The sequence below is a fragment of the Nyctibius grandis genome, chromosome 6 (genome assembly GCF_013368605.1).
Source record: "Nyctibius grandis isolate bNycGra1 chromosome 6, bNycGra1.pri, whole genome shotgun sequence".
Classification (NCBI taxonomy): Eukaryota; Metazoa; Chordata; class Aves; order Nyctibiiformes; family Nyctibiidae; genus Nyctibius; species Nyctibius grandis.
Window position 1 is genome coordinate 8,988,432 of NC_090663.1, and position 21,223 is coordinate 9,009,654.

The window sequence follows — 21,223 nt, forward strand, 5'->3', positions numbered from 1 at the left end:
ACTGGATGGTAATAGAGTGCAGCACACTTGTTAACATCTTTGGAAGAAACATTGTCTGGTAACAATTGCATAGGCCGCTGCGGTGGTAATACAGTGTAAACAGTTTACCTTGCATTATTATTAGGAAAGCTATTTTAAGCTTTTCCAGGAGAACTACCCCCCCCCCTCAAGCAAACACACACAATAGGTGAGAGATAAAGTGGCACCTTCAAATGACGGAGGCAAACCCTGTTCAGACGTGGTTTCCTAAAGGCACATTTCTCGATCATGGTTTAGGCTTTTACAGAAGCAACCAGATTTTTTTTTTTATTTTTGCTGAGGTTTGAGCCCCGTTGAGCAGCAGAGATAACCCCGCTGAACACCACTTGGGGAAGTGATGTTGCTTCGGCAAAGCATCCTGTGCCGCTGTGATTGCTGGAGCCCCTTCCTGGGTTGGCTGCAGCCTGACAGTGGGAAATGTGCTCCAAGAGGGATCTTGGCCTTGAGGGGGGGAGAAAATAGGGGGAAGAGAGAAGACAGGATATATATTTTATATAATATTTTTATTTTTATATATATTGTTATATATATTATTCATAAAATGCTATATATAATATTATGTATGTATGTATAGGCATATATAAATATAAAAATATATTTAATATTTTATCTATAGAAGACATAAAACTTACATTTTATGTATTTTATATATTAGATTTAGTTGTGCCAGGCTGGTGTTGTGCCCTTAGGGGCAGCAGGGCCGTGGCCCGGCAGGGATGCTCCTCCACTGGCACCATCGTGGCTGCTGCAGAAAGGAGAGGAAGCTTTGCCTTGCATAAAGCACCACCAAAAATACATATGTAAAAAATACCCCAGCAGCTCCCCGCAGCACTGTGAGGGTATGTGGTGACTTTAGGTGAGCTCGCTTTGGTGCAGGGGCTGCTGCCTTGATCTTATCTGCCCTGACAAGGCAGGGACTTGGGTAAACAGGCGATCCCACAGTCTTATCCTGCCTGCCTGTCACAGGGGCTGCGTCTGGGTGCGGGGGCTGCGGCTGGGTGCAGGGCCTGGGGCTGGTTTGGGGGTTTTTAATATTCCCCTGTGGCCAGTCTGCCTCGCTGGGGAGACAGAAGGGACAGGGACATGGCAGGGTGCTCACAGGGAGGTGGCAGTGGGGCTGTTTGTCACCTCTCCTGGCTGCTTTTTAAATTAAGGCAAGTCCCAAATGAACAGCGTTCAGCAAGAAGAGTGTTTTATTTCCCTTGTGGGCAACGGGATTTGCTCTTCCCAGTGCAGAAGTCCCGAGGTGAGGTGGGAAGCAGCCCCAGCCCACGAGCAGTGACACAGGTATTGGGGAAAAATGCTGTTGTAGGGGGTGAATAATTCTATGGGCCCTTATTAACACAAGCAGGACACTTTAGAGTCAACCGCATAGAGGACATTGCATTGATCTGAGCCTGGAGATGATAGCCTATGTGCTCTTTGCCATCATGGCCTTGTTCATCCCACTGATGCTGGAGGTTCCCCTGTCCCTCCAGCAGTTAGTCACCAGCTCGGTGGCTGCGACTGTGATCCCCCTGGGAATGGGATACCAAACTCAACAGGAGAAAGCGCTGGCATGGTTGATGCTCTGTGATCCTATAATATATCCTGTCACGGTGGATTTGGTGCAATAAAATACATAGAACAAGAAACGTTTTCGAATTAACCTGAAGAGGGAAATGCTTGGAGTACTGGTATCGTTCTGCTTGTTAACATGCCAAATACAGCTTGTCCAGCTTGAAAAGGGGAAAATATGATCCACTTAGAAATGAGCCGCTTAGTCCATTCCACCACTGGGCTGTGAAGCAATCCTGAAAAGCCTCTCTGGGATTGCCAGGGTTCAGGGTGGGATGAGGAATATTTTGCTGGTGGTACTGAAGGTCGTGTGCCTCGAGCCCTCTCTGGTGGGAGTCCCAGTGGGGATTTGGTTGTATGGTGATGTGCCCTGGCTGTGGGGTGCTCGCTGGAGGAGGAGGATGGTGATGGGGGAGGCATGCACCTGCCAGAGCAGTCCCTTGGGAGGCTCCCAACACTTTGACATTTGGAAAAGCAGAATCATGGGAAGCTATTTCAGGAGGAAAAACACAGGTGAAGAGAAATGACTGGATGGAGTGTCCTGGAGCCAGGACCCAGCACCCTGGGAGGTGCTGCAGGGCCCCAGGGTTCTCCCACCCCACCGAGCCTCCTGCAGGCACCATGGACCTTCACTGCCCAGGAGCAGCCCCCATGCTTTCTGCCACAGCACCTGGAAATAGTCCCTGACACCGAGGAGGTCACCTGCCAGGCTCTAGGTTGGCTTGAAGTTTTTTGGGGGGCCATAAGCAGCCCAGGAATACCCCACCACCCTCCACCTCCTCGTCCTTTTGTGCCCGAAAAATAAAAATCTCCATATCCTCCTGCAGTTCTTGAGAGCTGCCTGCATTAAAACCAAAATAAAACATTTCCAGGCTCAGCCAGAAAAGAAGTATTGATGTCTAAGAGGAGCAGACATCTGATGGAAATACTGACACACTTAAGCACTTGAAGCTGTGAACCACACAGAAAGTGAATTATTGCTGGGATGAGCCAAGCAGCTACGGAGATGAAGTATCTTATCCTTATAAGTGAATACATACAAAAGCATTTTAGCATTGCTGGGCCAGCTGCTCCTCGTTGTGGAAGGTGCTTCCCAGCTAGTTGCTGCCTTTTTGCTCCTCTGAACAGCATAAAAATTGCCTCTTTCTCTGTAGCATGTTTGCTCTGAGCAGCAGTTGTGCTGCTACAAGTGCTGATCTCCATCAGAAGCATCTCATGGTGATTCTCAACTCATTACTGCTTTGGCTAAGCTAATAAATGGTTGAATTTTAGTCATGTCTTGGGAGCCCATGACCTAGTTTGCCTCCTCCTCTCTAAGAACCCATTAAAGCTGCAAACTCATTAATCCCTGCTCTGCTGGCAGGTGGCAGAGTGGGCTCCCGTAACCCCTACACGAGTTAACTCCCCAGTAATTTATACCTATGTCTACTGTGGATTTTGAAAAGATGCTGTTAAGGACCCTTTGGGAGAGGCGTGGGGGACCTTTGGAACCTGACTTGCAATAGAAACGCTTTAGGAAAGTTTTAAAGGACACGTGGGGGTAGCTGTTTGCCAGCAGCGAGGATGGTTTTCTTAGGACCCAGGACTGAGATCTGGGAGATGTGTGTCTGTAGCCCCAGTAAATGTGCTGCTTTGTAGTCAAAGGTGTGTGACTGCCTCAGTCAAAGGTGTGTGACCAGATGGAAGAAGCAAGGATGTTGGGAGAGCTTGACGCCTGCTCCCCTGTTCTGGTTTCCTTATGATTTAGCAATGGGAGATGCAGGATGAAGAAGGTGGCCAAACCCTCGCCCAGATCCCCAGAAGGGCTCAGCCCATCTGCCTTAAACCCCATCCAAGCTCAGGCTGCGCACACAGCTACTGCCACTTTGTTCATGCAACGTGGTTGGAGATGTAGACTTCTGCAAGTCAATCTGATGGCTGGATGCTTGGCCTCAGAAAGGGCAACTTCATGTCTCCTTCATGTCTTGGTGAGGGAGGAACTGTCCTTCTTGTTGAGAAGGTGTTGGAAACATGAGGCACTCACAGCTGGAAGGTGGGAAGGAGGCTCTGAGCTCTGGGTACCCGGTGGGAGACATGAGCTCTGGTTCCCTGCTTTGAACTCCAGCTGTTCTCAGCAAGGAAATCAGACTGTCAGATTTATCGTCGTATTTGAAAGCTGTATGAGGAGTAATAATAGTAAAATTTCATTCTCCAAGGTTGCAGTGGGGCAAAGTGCTTCACCACTTAAGTGCACATTTAAGTACTTTGTGGAGGTGTCCAGTTTGGGTCCTGTTTATTTTTTTAAGGCATAGGCATATAAACTGAAATTTGAAAAGCTGCTTAAAGAAGTGAGATTAAAACCATTAGTAACATTCTTGTTTTAATTCACCTCTCCGTCCTTCCAGATATTATTCCCAGTAAGTAGCAATAAAGTCACTAGGACTGAAGTTTGCATTTAACAGGCATCAAGATACCTGCTGGAGACCAGCTGGGGAGATTGAGGGCAGAGATGCCAAAATAAAGTTGTCAGAAGCAAGAGATGATGCTTCTTTCCACAGAAGAAGCTTCAGACTCCAATCATTCTGCTCTGGGTATAAAGTGAATTTCCTTGTCATTTCAGCATTCCCTAATTAAGTTTTATAAAAATAGTTTGTCACTTTGTCATTAACCCAGGTTCATTATAGCTTTCAAAAAAGAGTGATTTTGTTTTAAATGGCTAAACAGTTCAGTTTGGCTTGTGCTTAGTCTGGGCTTGTTCCTGTTTGGTAGGTTTATGATATAAAAGCCAAAATATACAAGTCCTGATCATGTGGCAAACAGCTTGGGTAAAACTGTGTGTTTTGTATGGAGGAATTGTGCAGCTGCATGGCGTTTGTTTTCCAGTAGATTAAATTAGCAAGAGCTTCCATCAGAGTCAACAAACAAAGATCAGTACCCAGTCCTGCAAGTGCAAAGCTGTATACAGGGCTTTTTAATTGGAAGCCAAAGTTGATACCATTGAAAAAATCCTTATAGTCTAGAAGAAGGAAGAAAAAACCCTGAAAGAAACACTTAAACCAGAATATTTCTGAGCCCTATTTTCCCCAAGGATATATCCGAATTGGGAAGAGACCATGGGTGAACACTCAGTGTCGCAACAGGTGCTGGTCTGATAGGAAGGAGATGCTGGAGCTCTGTCTTCGTTTTCTTTTTACTAAAAGTATATGCTTTCAGGGAAAATCTTTTCATTAAAGAGAAAAAAAACCAACACCCTAAACATTTGACTGTATGAATACCACAAAATTCTGGCCAAACCCTAAAATATTTGAGTAGGAATTGCTGCCAGGGTATCACAGGAAAGGTTCTTGGTAACCTCAGTGAGTGTGGGCTTTGCCTCCTGTGAGATGATACCTTCCGTGAAATACCACATTTTCAGGCCTCCAGGATTCTTCGTTTCTACCTTGCAAGGCTATTGACTGAAACATTTTTATATATTTAAATTTCCCCAAGAATAAAAACTTGCGTGACAAGAAGAGAAAAGCAATACATTTTTCTCTTATAACCTGCTCCAACTCTTTCCCTTAATGGCAAAAGAGCAGCTTGAAGCCAGTGCCACATCCTCCGGTATTCAGAGCTGCTGTAATTGCATTGCTTTCACAGTCAAGTTATAATCTATGAATATGCTTAAGCTGCAAAATTAGGATCTCTGTTCATTATCTGATAACTGTCAGAGATAACTCAGGCCATCTGGGTTTGGATCATGGGATTAAGTTCAGACCGATCTATTTTGAATTACTTTTTACTTGTTAATTAGGTAATCATAGCACCAAAGTGTCTTCGTGGTGGAATAGGATCCCCTGTGATACATGTTGTACAAAACCAAGCAGACTCTTATGCCTGGTGGAGCATACAGTCTCAGGGCAGGTGTAAGCCAGAAGACAGAGATAGGGCAATGCCAAGCGAAAGTGTTGGTTAGCATAGACAAAGTGGGGAGAATGGCAGTCTTGCTGTTGATCTAGCTGGATTGAGGGCAGCTGTAGAGGGCTAATTCTTCTTTATTAAACCGCTGTAAAGGATGAATAAACCATTCAATGTCAGGAGTGAGTTTATATGTCACTAAAATGAGCCTGAGGACCATGAGATGCAAGAACCACACTTTCAACATGCCCCATGTTCCTCCATGGGGAGACTTCTGAGCTTGAACCTTTCCTTGTGTCACTATCCTATGGTGAAACAAAATTCTCCAGACAGCGGCAGGGTTCACTGTTCTCACTAGTGAAACAAGCTGCTGCAGCTGGTAGATAGACTGAAGAAACAGAGATTTCAGCTTTTGTGTTCGGTCTTTGGTTCTGCACTTCTTTGTTGCACAGAGTAACTCCAGTGAGCTAGTGATGGGTTCACTGATTTTAGCTATTCCAGCCTGCATCTTCATAGACTCATAGAATGGTTTGGGTTGGAAGCAACCTTAAAGATCATCTAGTTCCAACCCCCCTGCCATGGGCAGGGTCACCTTTCCACTAGACCAGGTTGCTCAGTCTTCCGTCCCTTCTCCCTTGTTTCCTTCAGCCCAATGGGGATTGCCTTTGGGCCACCCAGAGTCACTTGAGAAATTGCGTTTGTCCCCATTTCTGCTCCTCGTATCCCCTCCTTGCTGGATCTCACAGAGTTTGTGGACAGACTGGCAGGAATAAAGAAATCGAGATCCAAAGACTGAACTGTGAACTTTGTTGCACATATACTTATTTCTTCCACATCACCCACACACAACGTTGGGTGTTGCAGTGACCTCGCATGGAGGTCTGTGCTGTTTGTTGTGATGCAGCTGGTGGGGTGGCCGTGTTTTGGTCACTACAGTGTTGAAGCCATCCTTGTAGATCAGCCGGAGACCTGACTGTAGTGTGCATGGCTGTCCTTCTGCATTTCTACCTCCCTGGGGCAGGCAAGGCTTACCTCTGGCAAGGAGGAACTCTGGGCACATGAAAGCATCAGTAGGGCAAATGTGAGATAAGTTTCTTTTTGAAATGCTTTTTCATTCTCTGACACCTGCTCTTATTTATTCATTTCCATTTCTTTCTCCCTTTGCAGATTACTTGAGGAGTGAGACTGCCTTTCTGGAAGAGTTGGTGTTTGGAAGTGGAGATACCATTGAACTTTCCTGTAACACCCAAGGCTCTTCTGTGTCTGTTTTCTGGTTTAAAGATGGTATCGGGATTGCACCTACCAACAGAACTCATGTTGGACAAAAACTGTTGAAGATAATCAATGTGTCCTATGATGACTCAGGGCTGTACAGTTGCAAGCCAAGGCATTCCAACGAGGTCCTGGGAAACTTTACAGTCAGAGTTACAGGTATGTGTACAGAAATACAGCTATCTCAGTGCTTTTTTATTATTATTATTTTAAATTTTTGCACCTTCACATGTACAGCACAGCTGGTGCTTTGCAATGTTCGTCTGTACTTGGTAGGTCTCTACCTCGCTGGTAACTGCTGTCAGTGATTAGACCAACAAAACAAACCAATCGAAGGATGCTTGTGTGTCCACAGCAAATGTTAAAGCCTGATGTTAATACTGAGAGAGACTTAGAAACGGTGCTAGTCAGATTAAACCCCAAATCCCCCTTAACACTCAAATAGATGCAATGCTACCTGTGCCTCTGAAGTCTTTTGTGAGTGAGTGAACTGTGGCTCAGGGAGGTTAAGTGGCTTTTTCCACTTTATGTGACAAATCAGTGGCAAAATTGCGTGTAAAAGCTGGAGGTTCCTGAAAACTGTTTCCCTGTTGTAGCTGATAAATCTCTTCCTTCTATCCCAGTTTTCACAAATTACTAGTTTGTTTCGAAGTAGCTTATCTGTAAACTGCGTATCTCAAATACCTTGAGTATCATCATCAAAGGTACTTACCAGGATTCATATATTGCAAACAAGTGCTGTGTTAGCAAAGCACATGCTGTCATTTGCTTGGCCATATTTTCTGTGATTAGGACAGTAGGGCCAGAACAGCTACAAGCTGTCCAAGCCTGGATCATTAAACAGAGAGTGCCAGAAAAGTCTGTTGTTCCCAGATAGCTAACCGCTAACGCTAAGGTCATCTCCATGATTTCAGGCTGCTGCATTGGTAGGTAGGTACTCATCACTGTGAGCAGATAGCAAGCTTCCTGATCACACAGATTAAAAGCCTGGATTTTCAGAAGAATTAACTCCTTGTGGATCTAAGGTTTTGAAAATTTTCCTTCGCCCTTGCGCTGTTGGCGCTTTTTCAAGCATCCCTGAACAGTAGGTTCTTGCCTCCAAAAGTTGAGTTCCCTCAAAAAGTAAGGGGCTCTGTCTGAAAACCGAACACAGAGATGTTTGTGATTGTAAATCACATCCACTCCATAGAGGGCTTTCTCATGCCAGAAACAGGATTTTGTGTAAGTGAGAGAATCAGACCATCGTGAGAATAAAAGCTCGTTTCAGCAAGCCTTCACCAACATCTGCTTTTCATTGAACGTTACTGGAGATTGCTGTGAATGCTTCAGGGTCATACCAATTAAATGGTTGAAGAAGTATTGGGCCCTTGAAAGGCTTTCTTTAACTAGGTACGATTATTGGAACTATCTGAGGAACTGCAGGTTGTTAGAAACGTTACTCTCTCTTTTTTTTTAAGTGACATTAAAATGCTTTTTGAGTTCAAGGGGCAGCAGGGAGGCAGAAGAGGGCAGCTGGTTACACGCTCAAATGAAACAGCTGCCAGCCCCAAAAGTTTGTAAAGTGAGAAATTGTTTTTAATAGTGGAAGGGCTGATAATCCTCTGCTTTTAAAAAGTTTAAGCCACTGTGTTTTTCCTCTTCGCTAATAATAGCTAATAACAGCTTAAGAACAAGCAAGTAACCTGAACCTGCTTTCTGACAGCATTATGAGTGTTTGATTCTATTAGCCCACTGTCATTACCACCAAAGTGCCGATAATGTGGGAGTCTCCGTTTTAGCTGTCAGCAGCACTCGCTTTAAACTTTGAAGCCCTGCTTCGTGTGGCAATAGTGGCGCCTCTCGTATGCTCAGATATTTCTTCGTAATTAGTATTGATTGCTCAGCATGGCACTGCGGAGATGAGATTGTTATCGGAGATTTGAGGTTTGTGTTCTCACTTGTTAAAGGCAATGCCAGCGATTAGCTCGGGTATCTGGTTGGGTGTTTATGTGGATATCTAACCTTCGGGGCTAGAGTTGTTCTCTGTATTAAACTGGTTTAAATCTTTACTAACAAACTGGAATTGCTCTGATCTGGACTCTTAAGTGAGCAAAACCAGGCTAGGTATATTCAGAATAGCTGGTATACACCTAAGTCCCATTTTGAGAGATGCTTCCAGATTCTAGGAGCGTGTCAGGATTTTCCTACGCGGGGCCATGAGTTTTGAGTCTGCAACAAACTGACTCTTCTGCAGCAGCTCTCGGTGTGCAGTGAGATGCTTGATGCTGAAGGTAGAGCAAGGAGATGCTGGAGCTGTCATTTCAGGGTTGAAAACCAGGTTGATTAACAGCAGGGTTTGATCTCTTTAAAATGCATCCCTTGACAGACATGGGCTTGAGTGTTTTGCTAGTTTACAAAAAGCAGCATAGTGTCCTCTTAAAAGCTGAGCACTTGAAGAGGATCACAAATAGAGGCTGCATGCCCAAGCTGATCTCCAGCCCTGTTGGCAGAAGCTCCATTTCTGCAGACATTTCACCCACAGAGCAGCCTTTGGATTTAGTGGCCAAGCATCACCCCATGACGAGCACGGACTGTAGGCTGGTACTAGCGAAAAGAGCTTTCAAAATACCCAAGACTGAGCTCTTCACAACAGGTGACTAAAAAAATTAAGCCCCTTTCCATTCATAATTCAGGTAGTCTACAACTACCTGAAGGGAGGTTGTAGTGAAGTGGGAGTTGGCCTCTTCTCCCGGGCAACTAGCGATAGGACAAGAGGGCACAGCCTCAAGCTTCGCCAGGAGAGGTTCAGGTTCGACATCAGGAAGAATTTCTTTTCAGAAAGGGTTATTAGACATTGGAATGGGCTGCCCAGGGAGGTGGTGGAGTCACCATCTCTGGATGTGTCTAAGAAAAGACTGGACATGGCACTTAGTGCCATGGTCTAGTTGACAGGGTGGGCAAGGGCAACGGTTGGACTCGATGATCCCAGAGGTCTCTTCCAACCTGATTGATTCTGTGATTCTGTGATAATTAAAGCCTTTTTGAGAATAGCATCTAGCAGTTCTTGATGATGCCAATGCTCATCAACTTCTGGAACGAGTTACTATTTCAGTAAATGATTAACAAATAGCTTACAAATTTTTAGTCACCTTTTGAAAAAGGTGATGTTTAGTAACCCGAATAGGACGGTAGCTTGGAACATGGGATATTTGGTCTCAAAATCTGAGCTGCATCTCTCATCTGAAACACAAGCAAGGTCAAAGACTCTGCCCTCAATCTTGTGGAAATGTTTTTGAATTGGTTTAAAAATTGATTCTGCTCCTCTGGTCACGATTGATTCACTGAAAACCAGATGTAAACTATAATGACATGTTAATGTATGGGTAACCAAATCTGAGAGTGCAGGGCTGAGAACGTGCTGGTTTCTGTGTCGATGCTGGTGGGTATTTGGCTTGGTTTCTGCCTTCGCCGGGACTTGAGTGAACCTGCTGGTTCAGCCGAAACCCCTAAACAGCCACTTCACTTTCAGCAAGCCCCGTGGCATTTCCCTAGTTCTGCTGCCAGCAGGACCTCAGCTGTGGATTTGCAGTTAGATACGCGCTTAAAATTCTTCCTTGAGACTTTGCCAAAGAGAAGGTGCAAAGCACGACGCGCCGCTGCAGCCTAAAGCAGGGAGATGATTCCTGTGTTACTTGCTTCTGTAGATGGTGAATATGCCTGGAAAGGCCTTTCAGATTCTGCAGAGAAGTAATATTTGTTATTACCTTTTCCCCCCTTTTTTGGTTTTGTTTTTCGTTTGTTTTTTTTCTTTTTCATTTTTACCTCCATGCTTTCTATCACTGAGCTGGTCAGAGAATGGCAGAGAACTCGAGTGCATCTTGAAATGAAGCCTGACTTGGTCTAAATTAGTGCTTTACATTTGTGGCCATATGTTGAACACTCCTAAAATTTCCTATTTTCTGGTCTTTAAGGCCAAGTTCTTTTACCACTGTCTCAGAATATAAGGGCTGCTGGGTTGTTAGCATTTTGCCTTTATTTAAAAAAGAAATTCCTGGAGATTATTATATAAAGTCAGTGATGCTAAATCTTGCAGACACTGAATGTTACTAAATCGTGTGAACTAAATCAAACACTAAACTGCTATTTTATCATGGGGTTTACATTCACAATAGTTGTTTGGTGGGAGGAAGAGGGACTGAGACTTCTTTGTGGACAGCTTCTTTGAGTAGAAACAAGATAATCTTGAAGCACTTCAGGTCAGTAAGGGCGTCTCCTTGTTTGCTTTCATAGATGACTTATTCCTAGTGCAAGACAAACTTTACCCCCCACTGTTTCCCAACACTAAACTGAGGAATAAGCTATCAATTGGTTTTCAAGCAACTTTAACTTAAAACACCACCATCCCACTTTGCCTTCCTGCAGGAGCTTATTTGATTTTTGTTTATTTGATTTACAATCAAAACCATCTCTGGACAGCTTCTTCTTGTGGACAGCTCGGAGAAAGTGAGATGTTAGACCACATTAAGAGAAACAATTCAGGATGTTTTGGAGAGATACGGATGGAAAATTCCCACCTGTTAACCTGTATTCAGTTACAGCCTCAAGGTGTCCGTAGGAGGAATATAATCGAAGGGAACTGGTTCACCGAGTAGCCATCAAAATGTCTGTCGAGAGAGAGGTTTGATTGCAAGGGGAAGTTCTAAAAGCTTTGGTCGGAGTGGTTTAGCAAGGAGTTAATGAGGGAAGACGTGGCAGGGCTATTGAGCCTTACTGAGTTAAAAGAAAAATGCAGGTAAAGTGAATTAGAAACGCTGACCTGTCATTTTGAGACTTGGTGAAATAAAAAGTCTTCAGAGTGAATGCTGGCGGCGGGGGGGGGGGGCGGGGAAGAGCTTGTTCTGCAAAAAGGAACTTCCCCTTGTGGAATTGATGTTGTGTTTATGAGAAGAGGAGCACTTCACACAGAGGCAAGTATTTGGCATTAGGCCCCTGGTCTCTGGTGGCAGAGCACTGGCAAACTTATGACACCTCTCTGCTAGCTCAGAAAGCTCCTGGCTGGTTGTCTCCAGCCCGGCAGTTCAGGAGGGATGGGTTGGTGGAGCTGTAGGGAGAGGTGAGCCATCACTTGGATGTCCTCCCTCGCTGGAGCCCGCTGTGGCACCGACAGCCTCCGACGTGGCATCCCCACATGCCATCCTCTTTCGGCTTCACTTCTTTCTCCTTCTCCTCCTAGATTCCCCTTCATCGGGTGATGATGAAGATGATGACGATGAATCAGAAGATACAGGTAATTTGTTTTTCTGGGGTACAGGGGCCTTGTCTTTCAAAGAGATGTGGCTCCCAAGCGGAGCAGCTCATCTGGATGTTCACCTGATTGGACAGCAGCTCTTTCTTTCTCCACGTTGAAATCGGTGGCCTTAGGATGGTACCATGATGATGTTTATCTAAAAATTTAGAAATAGCTGCCAGCATGGTATCACTGCTATAATACCCTACAGCAGCAGTAGCGTGATTTTTTTTTGAGACTTGATTCTGCAAATCTGACTTGATGAGCTAGAGTTACAAATTCTCCTTGCATGTAAAATCCAGACAAACCTACTCTGTCATTGTGTTGGTTTTTTTTTACTACACTGACGTTACACCAGTTTTACACCATTGCAAACCCTGGCCTGTTTTATTGTTAGCTGGTTTAATTCTGGTCCTTACCAGCATCTTGGCTGGAGGCAAGAGCATAAAATTTACGCTAGCCAAGGGCCAAATTTACTGATGCTGTAAGCGGGAACAACCCTTTTGGCTTTACTGGCTTTTTCTTTCGTTCACATGGGGAAGGGACCCCCAGGACAGAGCCTCTCAGTGCTTTTACACTCAATCTCTTTCAATCCCAGTGCTTGTTTCTTTAAGTGCAATGGCATTAATCAGGATCATTACATGCTTCAGGGGCGTTAGTGTTGCGTTTTATTATGCTCTTTATATTTCTGCAAAGCGAGCTGCCTGTGTGTATGTGTTTTTAATAAATAAATGTCTTGCATTTGAACTCCCAATCAGCTATGTACGTTGGCAGAAGTTCAACATGACCGGAAAATTTCTCCTGCCCATAGCATTGGACATGCAGGACTATTTAAAACAGGTCTCCCACTGTAATAAATCCATACCACTGTGTCGTGCAGTATGTGGACAGCAATGGTGAGTTACAGTGCCAGGTGACCCATCGGCAGCAGTTACTGGTTTTCTGATAGCTTCTAATTAAGTGCCAGATCCTGCAAGGTGACAAGCACCTTTGCAGAGCTGCTCGGGGCTCCTGATGCCTGCTGAAGCCTGGTAGAGGCATAGGGAGGATTTGATCAGGATTTGTTCCTGCTGCAGAGCAGCTTCTGATGAGCAAAATTAATCGTTCTGTACTTTTTTTATGTGGTTTGTAGTAAACTCGGTCTCTTAGCAACAGGTATCACAAAACATCAGCTGGTTTATGGTACAGAAAGACACGTTTTTCTTCACTGAAAAGGAAAACACACGTTTTGCCACATTTATTTATAGCCTGTGTTCTGGGTCTTCATGACTTCAAGGCTGTCTCTTTTTTTAGGCCCGAAGGTAACCACTGGCTTTGCTTAAAGGTCTCGTTATAAAAAGTTGGATTCACCTCTGCCTTAAAAACAGTTGATTATCTTAATGTGCCAGCATGTTGCTTTGTTTGACGTCATACCCTCCAGTTAACGTTCACAGATCTTCCCTTGAGTCTGCGGAGCCATGTTGTTAAGCCTGGCCCTGTCACCACTGGGACATCCCAGCAGGGACAGGGGCTGCAGGACCATCCCGGGCAGGTGGACACGTGTATGTAGACAGTGCCATGTCCTATGGACAGTCTAAAGACCTGTGTCCTCGATCCCTTGTGGCAAAAAGATACCCTACTAATGGGATGTTATGAACCCCTGCTTGGCCATCAGTAGTTAAAGTGAAGGCAATAAACACGCCTTCATGCAAAACAAAAATATAACTGATAGTTATTCCTATTTAGGGGGAGGTAATCCATCCAGGACTGGCTCATTGCTTGTTGCCATATTGAGCGTCACTGAATAAAAACCTTGTCTCCTGGCCCCTTGCAATGAAATGTGAATTTTTTGGCTTACTTGTGTTGTTCAAGAGAGTTTCTTATCCTCGTATTTATAGAGAAGAGCATGGAGAGCTGATTCTAATAGCATCATGAGTTTGAAGCTAGTCTTAATTTTGGGGTTTTGACCCAAAATTGTCGAATGATGGGAGCTGGAAGTACCAAAGCAGGAGAACAAGAGGAAATCTGTCCTAAAAGAAATGAGTGTTTGGTGCCAAAACCCTTGGAGACCACAGAGACAGGCCCTCCACGTGGAGTGCCCTGCTCTGCTCACCCTCCTTTAAGCATCCTCTCTGAAGGGCAGTACAGAAACGGGGCATCTCTTGGGGACTGGAAGCAGAAAAGAAGAAGGAAGAACTTCAGCAGCTTCAAATCAGCGGCCCGTTTGTTGCAGCCTTGTCACAAACCGTGATCTGCCTTTGCAAAAAGAGGCTTTCCAATACCTCTGTTCTCTACAGCTGTTTTTCCTGGCCCTGAAACAAAAACAAAACTCCCTTTTCACACACCGCTCTTCTGCCCCAGTGCTCCCTAACCCTCTGTATCTGTTTGTTTGGAGCCCCCGCTGGGTCGCCCCAGCACCTTCAAAGAGCCCCTATAATCTCCAATTAAATCTGGCTGTGTACTTGGAGGTGTCAGCTGGGGAAATTACACAATTAGGGTTGATTCTGTCTGCTGCAGAATTTTGTGGCAGCTCCTAATTGCTAAATGAGTTCTCGGTTGTATTAATTATTCCAAGTATCGCTCTCGGGTTTTTTTTAATTGGTCATTCCAGGCGGATGGGTGGCCGATGTCTTTGATGAACAAAACGGACCATCAGGCTTAGCATTTGATGATGGGAAAGGACTGGTGATAATGTTAGCGGGTCGCTTTTTTTTTCCACACCTGCGCATGCAGAATCATTGCTTGTAATTAATTTACAGAGTGCAGGTCTAGAAATTTTTCCTGTCATTCATCCTTCCTTCTTCCTCACTCCTGAAACTCTCTGGATCTTTGCAAGCTTTACTTGAAAAGAAGAGTTAGCAACATTTTCAGCTCCTTAAAAAGAGGTAATGAAAGGACTCTGGGGGCACAGCAAACGGAAAGCAGTGATGTTTTGTTCGCTGCTCCTGTGAGTGAGAACAAAGGCACCGTTTTCAATGTGCAGACACTTTCTTCCAGTTCCAGTTCGACTTGAGAGCGATGGTCTGGTTGTTTGAATCTTGGCACATTAATGCAGGGGTGCCCAGCCCTGGCGAGCCCCAAGTCGCATGGAAGAGCACCCAAACAGAGAGGAGGCTCTCAGAGAAGAAGCCATGTCTAATTGCAGGAGGGAGGAGCAGATCCTGCCTTTGCTCCATATGGAGAATATCCCCAGCTGGAAACTTTCCTGGGCCCCATCTTGCTCCTCTCTGATGTCCGATGGCAAAATCCCCCTTGGCTTCAGTGGCAAATTTTGCAGCCAGTGGGTTGATGGGTCTCCTGTGAGATTCAAACTCGTCTTTTGAGTGGGAAAACATGGTGAAAAGTCTCCCTGCAGTACACACAGCTGGTGTGGAAGGGGGAGAACACCCCAAACGCACAGCGCAAGGAGGAGCCTGGTCCTGGTGGGGCGGCCATGCAATCTGATTACAGCCCCGTGCCCAGGTGAGTGTCACTGACGCCGTAAAATGGGATTTATTGTACACAGATATGTTAATCAAACAGCAAACAGCAGGTTATTCGGCTGCCCTTCTTAGCTGTGGCGAAGGGGGACTTTTCCATCCATGCGTGGCCTTTCCCTGAACTCTCCCCTGTAGCCCTGTTAACCTCCTGCAAAGTCCCCGGGAAATCAGGATATGTTGCCAAAAGGAAGCGTTCGGCCAGAAAATAGCCCGTGCTTCAGAGACCGAGGACCAGATGTCTCCCAACATGGTTTCTGCAGCTCCCTCCTCTCAGCCCTCCCAACACCACCCCAACTGTCCTCCTCCACATTCACCCCTCTGCTGCTACCTGGGCTCTGCCCTTCCCAATGCACGCGACAGCAGCATCTTCCTTCACCAAGACCTGCTCTTCCTTTAGGGGTTGTGCCCACTCTTCTGATGTTTTTTTTGGCATATTCCCCCCTTTTCTGTGCAGTTTTTTACCATTTTTCTAAGCTTAGATATCACGAGGTAGATGGTTACATGGTGTCCCCCTTTAGCCCACGTTTTTGTGTAGCATTCGAAGCCTCTCCTGAATGTGCCGTGTGTTTGCAGCAAGGTTTGCTGTAGCCAGGATTTTGCAGGAGCACGGGACTTGCAGGGATTCCTCCTTTGGCTTTTGTTTGTGCCAGTCGTACTCCTCCTCCGGTGCCATCCCGGCAAGAAAAGGGCCTTAAGCAGTTTCGTTGTTTAAACAACGAGGCGTACGAGGCATGGGTGAGCACCAGATCCCTCTGATACGTGCAGCTGACTCCGATAGGCATCACGGCGAGTTGTGCAAGGCAGTCTGAGGGCAGATGCATGCCCTTAGCATGGGATTTCAACCCCAGGACAGCATTACTGAGGCACCTGTGTCCAGCCGTGCGGCTGCAGGTGTGTGACAGCAGATGAGACATGAGAGCGATGCACCCAGCGGGGCTGTCTCCAGCAGACAGAGGGGCTCTTGGGTATAACTCCTGACATCCAATTTCTCACAGCCAGGTGGGCTTTGCAAGGAGCTGTGGGGAGAGGGGACCACGTGGAGTGTGTTAGCAGGTGCTAAAAGTCAGTGGGTGCATGGATTGCCTCGGCTGAGCTGTATGACCTTGTCTGCAAAATCGTTGGAGCTGAAATGAAGCAGGGAGCCTCCAAGGGGGACACGGGGGACTTAGACCAAGGTGGGGTCATCACTGACTTAACCTGGAATTGCAACGGGATGGGTCTCGTGGAGCCAAACACATCGGGGCTAAGTACATTGGGGGGCGTTGGAGAAAGGGAGCAGCTCAGGTGCGTCTCAGAGGAATGCAACGAGAGGGTAAGGGGGTTGCAGAGGCTTCAGAGTAGCGGTGGGGTGGGCCTGTGATGCTGGGCCGTGTGTCTGAGCATCGTCACCGCTGCAGGAGAGGCCAGCAGTGATGGCAGCTGTCAGCTTTGGCAGCCGTCATGTTCTCCCAGGTAGTTCTTGAAGGACCAGCACCATCAGTTTGTCTTGTCCAGAAGCACACAGGTCTCTGTGACCAGTGGGTTTGGGTACTCCGTGTTGGTGGGTGCTTCCTTCCCATCTGGAGGAGATGCCAGTTACGCTCCTTGGCCTCCTCTTGGCTATTTTGCAGCCCAAACTGTCTGTCCCCATCTCCCTTTGGCCTCAGTGTGGAGCACGGAGCTTGGGGGGCTGGATGTGGCCCCCAGCGTGCCCAGGGAAACACCCCACGTGCAGCTCTGCAGTGTTTCCTTAAGCAGAAATAAAAGCTTGGGAGGCTTTTTTTAAAAACTTTCTCTTTCTTTCTTCCCAGCATAATGAGTTTGCTGCTGCTGCTGCCTTAATTTGGAGTTAATATGTAATGTTTGTAACGCAGCCAAGAAACATCGCTGTACTTGAGGCAGACTGTAAAAAGTATCTCATGCTAACACTGGTGTTTTAAAACTTATCCCTGTTCAAAGGTAACATGAATCTTTAAAACTAAAATCACTTGTACTTAAAGAACATAAACATGATAAACCAGTTTGGCACTGGCTTTTTTTTTCCTTTCCTTCCCTTAAGGTGGCTACACTACATTTGTGCTCACTGAGAAGCAAAATTTTCCAGTGCATTCAGCTAACACTTTTTCTCTGCTCCCTTGCTGGCCCATCAACATTATTTTACAGTTCCAACATCTTTCTGCTGTTCATGCTTCTTGGCTACTATTGTCCCAAAGGTACATCTGTATCTTTTTACATGCTGAGGCCAGATTCTCATCCTGATCTGGGATAACTCTCCCGGTTGATTTAAAAGCAGCTACTCTAGATTTATACTGGCGTTACCGAGACAAGAGCCTGGTCATGAACCTTTCATCACAAACCTCAAATGCAAACACCCTGTCTACGTCTATGAGAGTCATTTAGCTGGAAAGCGTTTCTGTGTCATTTATCTTAACTGCAGCAGGTAGCAATTTAACTGTCACTCCGCACATGCCAAAGCCGCCTCAAATGCATCTGCTCACCAGCTGATATGCTCCGTGGCAGAAATGGTCTTGTTCAGCTTGGTCTTTCCTTTCTCAGGTGTCCCCTTCTGGACCCGGCCAGATAAGATGGAGAAGAAGCTGCTGGCAGTTCCCGCTGCCAACACCGTTCGCTTCCGATGTCCGGCGGGTGGAAACCCAACTCCTTCCATCTACTGGCTGAAAAACGGCAAGGAGTTCAAGGGAGAGCATAGGATTGGGGGCATCAAGGTAAGGCCTTGGTTTGGACCTCTGTTTTTATCAGGAGTTTTCTACCAACTGTAGAAAATTGTATTTCACAGTGATGAACATTGGTACATGTAAGAGCACGGTCCCAGCTGTGTGGGAATGGGGGTGTCTCTGGCAGCCTTAGCAATTGTTCGTCACCAAAGTGTTAAAAAGGGCTGCTGTCCCTTGGGACTGAGGGCTAATTCCCTCTGAGTTTGTCTATAGTGGTCATTTAGGAACTAGGTAAAAATGAGGCTGGGTTTATGGTCGCATTGTGGACAGTGATGAGAAAGCAGGAGCAGAAACTTCTATCCTAATTTCTGGAGATCAGCCCAGCACGTTGAGACGTGTTCGACTGAGCCGTAGCTACTCCCAGCTTTCAAGGAAAACCGACTCTGCATCCTTTGAAGGTGTAGGAAGGACCTCACCAAAGAGCTGGACCGTCATGCCTGGTGGTCATTAACATTCTTGTGGTATAAATCACTGACCCTCGGTCAAGTGTTGGATTCCCTTGTAGCCAGAGTAATAGCATTTGCTCCTTGGCTGCTTTCTTCTCCCTCCTTCCTTTCTACCATAAGGTGTTCTGGAAAGTGCTCTGGCTTGTGTTTATAGATAGAGCTAAGGGACACAAAAGCACACTGCCCTCAAATGGTTATAATTAGCCAGAAGTTGCTGTGCCACTGTGTATAATGAATTATGGCAGGGTTTTAACAGGAAAATCAGCTCTTCTCTGATTTTGCTGTTGTTGTTTTTACTTTGTCCCCTTGAGGTCACAGTCAGACTCCTTTCTGGTTTTATCTGGGGAGAATAAAACTGGCAGCTGCTGATTATAACAAAATCAGCGTAGCAGGAATGACTCCCGACCAGGGCTTTTCGCCTGCACTCTGCCAGCCCTGCCGTATCCCTGGGCTGCTGCTGAGGAGAGAAGGTGGTTTTTAGGAAGGCACCTTCATTAGTACTCTGAACAGCTGTGTGCTGATGCCTACCACATCTGTAGCCTTTTCAAAGGGGACTAGGCATGCAAAGCGTGCCGGGCTCCAGAAACCAGAAAAGGATTCAAAAAAGTCTTCCCTCCCCGCAGTTTTGGGCTGTTTCTTTCCTGTTAGCTCAGACCCGTTCCTGAAAGAGCCTTTTGTGGTTGCTTCAGTGAAGCCTTTGAAGCTCCCTCCTCAGCCCTGTCCCTGCTCCAGCCTGGACGAGGCTGAGGACACGCTCAGGTTTAGAACTTCTGAAAAGGAGGGAAAAGAAGTGGGGAAGCAGCTCCTGTGGGTAAACAGCCTTACGGCAGATAGCGTTCGCGAAGCACAAGCATCTTTTACTAATTGCAGGCTGCGAGGATCATCTTGAAGTGTTTTCAGGCTTGCGTGCGCCATTCGAACGGCTTTTTACAAAACTATGTGACATCAGCTGCACTAAATTATGCTTGCAGAATAAAATCTAAAGCCGAAAGCAATTCCCCTACCCACTTCCCAGTGGTTTTAATCTATCCTTCAGTTTAAATTGACAAGTTTCATCCTCTGCAACACGGTAGTGAGTCGTTGGCATCGCTGCGCTTTGTTTCTCCAGGGGCACCTTCCAGCAACCAGCCTTAAAGAGCTATTGAAGGCAATGTCAGGCCAATTACTGCAAGACTGGTTTAAGCTCTCTATCTGTCTAGGTGTAGTTCTTTGTCCCTTTCTTGATATGAAGACATCTTTCTCTCTCTGTAATTTTCCTTCACTCATTTGCTTGCTTTCGCTCTTGAGCTTCAGTTAGATGTAAGTAATCTAATATAAATCTCATCCAGTATAAATATGCTGATAGATATCAGCTGAGATTTGAACCAGAAAAAGAGGTTGAAAACCTGCTCAGTATCTCATGTATTTAAGATTTAAATTCCCTGTTACAGCTTAGCTTCATAACAGGATTAGGCAGCTTGAAAAGAATGGATGAGATCCAGATCTGGCAGAGTTTGGTTGGCTTACTTCATCTCGAGATCTGGTCTTAACCCAGAAATCCTTGAGCTGGGAATGTTCTCATTTGTTTTCAGCGTGTGGAAGAATTTAAATGTTGACTGTGAAAAGTCTGTGGTCAGCAGATGAAAGCTGACCACTCTTCCACTTCTGCCTCTTGCAAATGGCATTTAGATCCTGTGTGATTGCCCGGTGTAAAGTCTGCAAGAGAAGGGCGAGTGTTGAAAACATGAAAACTGAAAACAGTTCATCCTTAACTGGTAAAGAAAAGAAATTCATATGACTTCTCATATGAAATTTCCCAAAGAGCATTAATGGTTAAATCCTTGTTGGAATCTCTAATATTGTAAGCCTGTGTGTGTTAAATGACCCTAGAAGGGAAGATGCAGGGGGAGGGGAGATAGAGGATTATCCCTTCCCCAGGCCATTGCGCTGACTTGCATACCAGTCTGGCAAACATGGACTGAGGTTCCAAGTGTGTCTGCAAACGTTTGTTTCACAAGGAGCCAAGAATGACAACACCAAATAAACCAGAGGGATTTCCAGTATCTCACCCACTTGATTAATGCCTGCACTAAGTCACTTCATGTTTCTAGGGTTTTATTGAGTACGGCGACTATCCTAACTTGGGAACATCCCTTTTTATTATCCTTTAAATCTAGACATCAGCCTCAACCTAAGAAAAATATCTTGTTGCTTCTAGAAGAGTTTCCAAACAAGTTCTGCCCCATGAGTTTGTGCCCCCCAGGTTCTCCTCTGTTCAGAGTCCAAAGTCCCCATCACAAACCTGATGAAGATAAGTTCTTTGAAACTGTCATAAAAGTGTCTTTGAAAGTACGTGCTAAGTAAAACACCTAATTTGGACCTGATTTTATAATACAGGTCAGACTAGGGAGTCATCCACATATCTGGAGCCCTGTTTCCTTGGAGTAGCTCCTAGGGGTTCCAGGGGCAAATGCTTTGCAATACTGAAAAGTGGATTAAAAGAACTCCTTAGACACAACTGTGAGACAAGCCAGTATGGAAATGAGCCACTGAGCAACCACAAATTTGCATTGAAACTTCCTTGACAGTCTGGTATGTTCAGGTGTGAGCTCAGGG

At 45.7% G+C, this 21,223-nt stretch overlaps 1 protein-coding gene across 1 annotated transcript in view; it reads left to right on the forward strand.

The window, feature by feature from the left end:
• FGFR3 (fibroblast growth factor receptor 3) overlaps positions 1–21,223 on the forward strand; it is a 55,870-nt gene that overhangs the window by 15,822 nt on the left and 18,825 nt on the right. Inside the window, exons 2-4 of the mRNA XM_068402579.1 lie at positions 6,640–6,903; positions 11,957–12,010; positions 18,004–18,173. Coding sequence (XP_068258680.1) covers positions 6,640–6,903; positions 11,957–12,010; positions 18,004–18,173 — 488 coding nt within the window. The remainder of the gene's footprint in view (positions 1–6,639; positions 6,904–11,956; positions 12,011–18,003; positions 18,174–21,223) is intronic.